Source organism: Aphanomyces astaci, assembly GCF_000520075.1.
Source record: "Aphanomyces astaci strain APO3 unplaced genomic scaffold supercont1.44, whole genome shotgun sequence".
NCBI lineage: Eukaryota > Oomycota > Saprolegniomycetes > Saprolegniales > Verrucalvaceae > Aphanomyces > Aphanomyces astaci.
In genome coordinates, this window is record NW_009798307.1 from 445,795 (window position 1) to 448,444 (window position 2,650).

General features: G+C 44.8%; 2 protein-coding genes across 2 annotated transcripts in view; one reads left to right on the forward strand and one right to left on the reverse strand.

Moving 5' to 3' along the window:
* Nucleotides 1-510, reverse strand: part of H257_13013 (hypothetical protein) — a gene marked incomplete at both ends in the record, with an annotated part of 3,470 nt that extends 2,960 nt beyond the window's left edge. The window contains one exon of the mRNA XM_009840425.1: nucleotides 471-510. Within this exon, the coding sequence (XP_009838727.1) occupies nucleotides 471-510 (40 nt within the window). The remainder of the gene's footprint in view (nucleotides 1-470) is intronic.
* Nucleotides 511-1,668: 1,158 nt separating this feature from the next.
* H257_13014 (hypothetical protein) lies at nucleotides 1,669-2,077 on the forward strand (the record flags this gene model as incomplete). The annotated part of the gene is made up of 3 exons (XM_009840426.1): nucleotides 1,669-1,752; nucleotides 1,803-1,855; nucleotides 1,912-2,077. 3 exons carry the CDS (start codon nucleotides 1,669-1,671, stop codon nucleotides 2,075-2,077), a joined length of 303 nt encoding a protein of 100 aa, XP_009838728.1.
* Nucleotides 2,078-2,650: the final 573 nt, after the last annotated feature.

A 2,650-nucleotide genomic window follows, 5' to 3' on the forward strand; every position in this document is an offset into this window, starting at 1 on the left:
TACATTTTATACAAGGCACCCAATAAATCGCGAATGTATGTAAAATGGAACCACTGAACGAGATACACACTGCTATGTTTTGGTATGTCGCATACTACTACTGTACTTAGAATTAATATACGTATACACTATTTCCGGTATGTTTCGTTCCACGCAAAACTCCCCTAGGACCAAAATGCGTCTTAGACGTACCGTACGCCTAAGACGTACGAATGGACTAATTTGTCTGAAACCTGTTTACTTAAATCAAGAGAAGAAATGTTCAAGAAATTTTATTGAGCGACATGAGGAGGGGCGATTCTGTTCTGTCTATATTTAGCTCAATATATATTTACTTAAGTACGACTTAGACGTACGTCAAAATATACTTATTCGTCTTAGACGTACTTAAAATGGTCCTAGGGGAGCTAACTCCCCTAGGACCATTTTAAGTTTAGGATTCGTTAGGATTCGATATAACATTATTCCACGGATGGCTTTGCTGTCCGTCGTCCAAGTAGATTGCTGCATTGCGTCGAGGTGGCGACCTCAAAAGTGATGCTTACTGAGAAGTGTAGAGATATATATCTTGGTAGCTCGTGACAATCATTTGAACTACATACATTTTGTAACGTTACCAAGGTACTAGTAACCAATGGATTGCGAATGTATGTAGGAAGGAATCAACACCAGCAGTAACGTATATATTTCGATGTCGCAAATCTTACGTTTGGGCTCGACATCCTGAGGTCCATGAGACTACTACGTAGTACTACTCGAAATACGAAGTACTATTAATAGTACAGCGTAACGTTAGTTAGTATACCTGGAACTGCAAATCTTACGTGTCGTCGCAGGAAATTCAACCGTCGATACTATAGTACGACGTATGTACTGTATAGTACCAGGTACAGGGAACGGTAGCTGCTACTACACCTTTTTTCGGTTAATTTCAGGACCTCACCATACTTTTTCGCGAAATGAACAAGCAATTCGTGGCGGTTCCACTTCGTTCGTTGTATATTCGTTATATTTCGCCTGCAACTGAGTAGGTTGCAGTATATTTCAAGTGACGTTCCTTATATTTCACTGTGTATGCGCTCAATTCAGCGAGTGCTCAATATATTTCGGGGTGCAATCGATATATTTCAATAAAAATGTAATTCAATCTGACTTTCGACGTAAAATGCAATTGTTGGTCAATCAGGCTCCAACTTCCATGTCTTCCATGTTTTCCGCGGCCGTAGAAGTATTCGAGCCGCAACGAGCAACGGTGCAGGCGATTCACGTCTACATCTGCAAATGTATAAGCGCTTGTTCCATCGACCGTCGTTTTGAAGAATGAGCGAAAGTCCGCGAGATCTTCGGTTGAATTTCTATTTTCGCTCGAAATATATCGATTGCACCCCGAAATATATTGAGCCACTCGCTGAATTGAGCGCATACACAGTGAAATATAAGGAACACCCCTTGAAATATACTGCAACCTTCTTGGTTGCAGGCGAAATAGAACGAATATACCACGAACGAAGTGGAACCGCCGCGAATTGGTTGTTCATTTCGCGAAAAAGTATGGTGAGGTCCTGAAATTAACCGAAAAAAGGTGTAGTATGGTTTCTCAATGGTGATTGATACAACTCCCCGTAAAGCTATGCTTTTACGCTGGTGTTTCTGGTGCCAGTGTAGTCTATGAACTTTGGGTGCCAGTTGTTTTACCTTTTCTTGTCGCCCCTCTGCAGCGTGGTGGGGGGCATCGGGTACATACATGGCCGGGTGCATCACCCGCCGTCCGGATGTGACCCAAATCCTCGGGGTGCCGGTAGCCCCCCCCTGTGATCTTTTGCGGGTTCTACATCAACTCCAACACCACCCCCATGTAATTTGTCTGGCTCGAATACTTATTGCCGTTAAAGAATGGTTTTCGAGGGCTAGCGCTTTGTCGAACTTGGTCGAGACAACTCCTTACAGCTTCGACCAGCTTTCGTTCTCTACGGTGCCAAAGCTGGCAAACCTGAGCCTGAGCAAGAACTCGATGGTCGCCTTGTTTTGTGTGATCCTCCCCTTTCGACTCATTGGCATTCACATGACTGTGGGCTAGCATGTTTTAGTCGAAAGCTCTGTTAAGAGTTGATATTCACGCTATGTGTGCAAGGCGTGTGTATCAGCAAAGTGCGAATGGTTGGATCGTTGAAGGCAGCAAGAATCGTGTTGCATGCACTCGAATTTGCATCTTGTCGGGGTGCTAGGACCCCCTAGCTGTGGCCAAATTCAAGATACTCCGTACCAATGGAGAAGAATGTACAGAATTTCAAATATTGTTACGCAAGTAAATCTATCTACAGTGCTCATCAGCTGTGGCGACACGGCTCAAATTGATAGTCACAATACTGATATTGGGGGTAGCTCGAGCTCGCGAGCGGTTGTTTTTCTTTCCTTTTGGGAGGTCGACACAACGCAAAAGCCAGAAATAGCACCCCACACATCGCCATGAACCCAACCGTGGCATCGACCATAGGAATCGCCAACGCAGTCACGACGTTCGGGGGTGGCGCCTTCCACCCAAACCCTGCGAAGTCGATCGTCAATGCGTCCTGGCTAGGCACCGGACGAAATGCAAACTTGGTGAACTCATTCTGATCCACTGGCCATACGTTGCTGGACTTGAACTGGA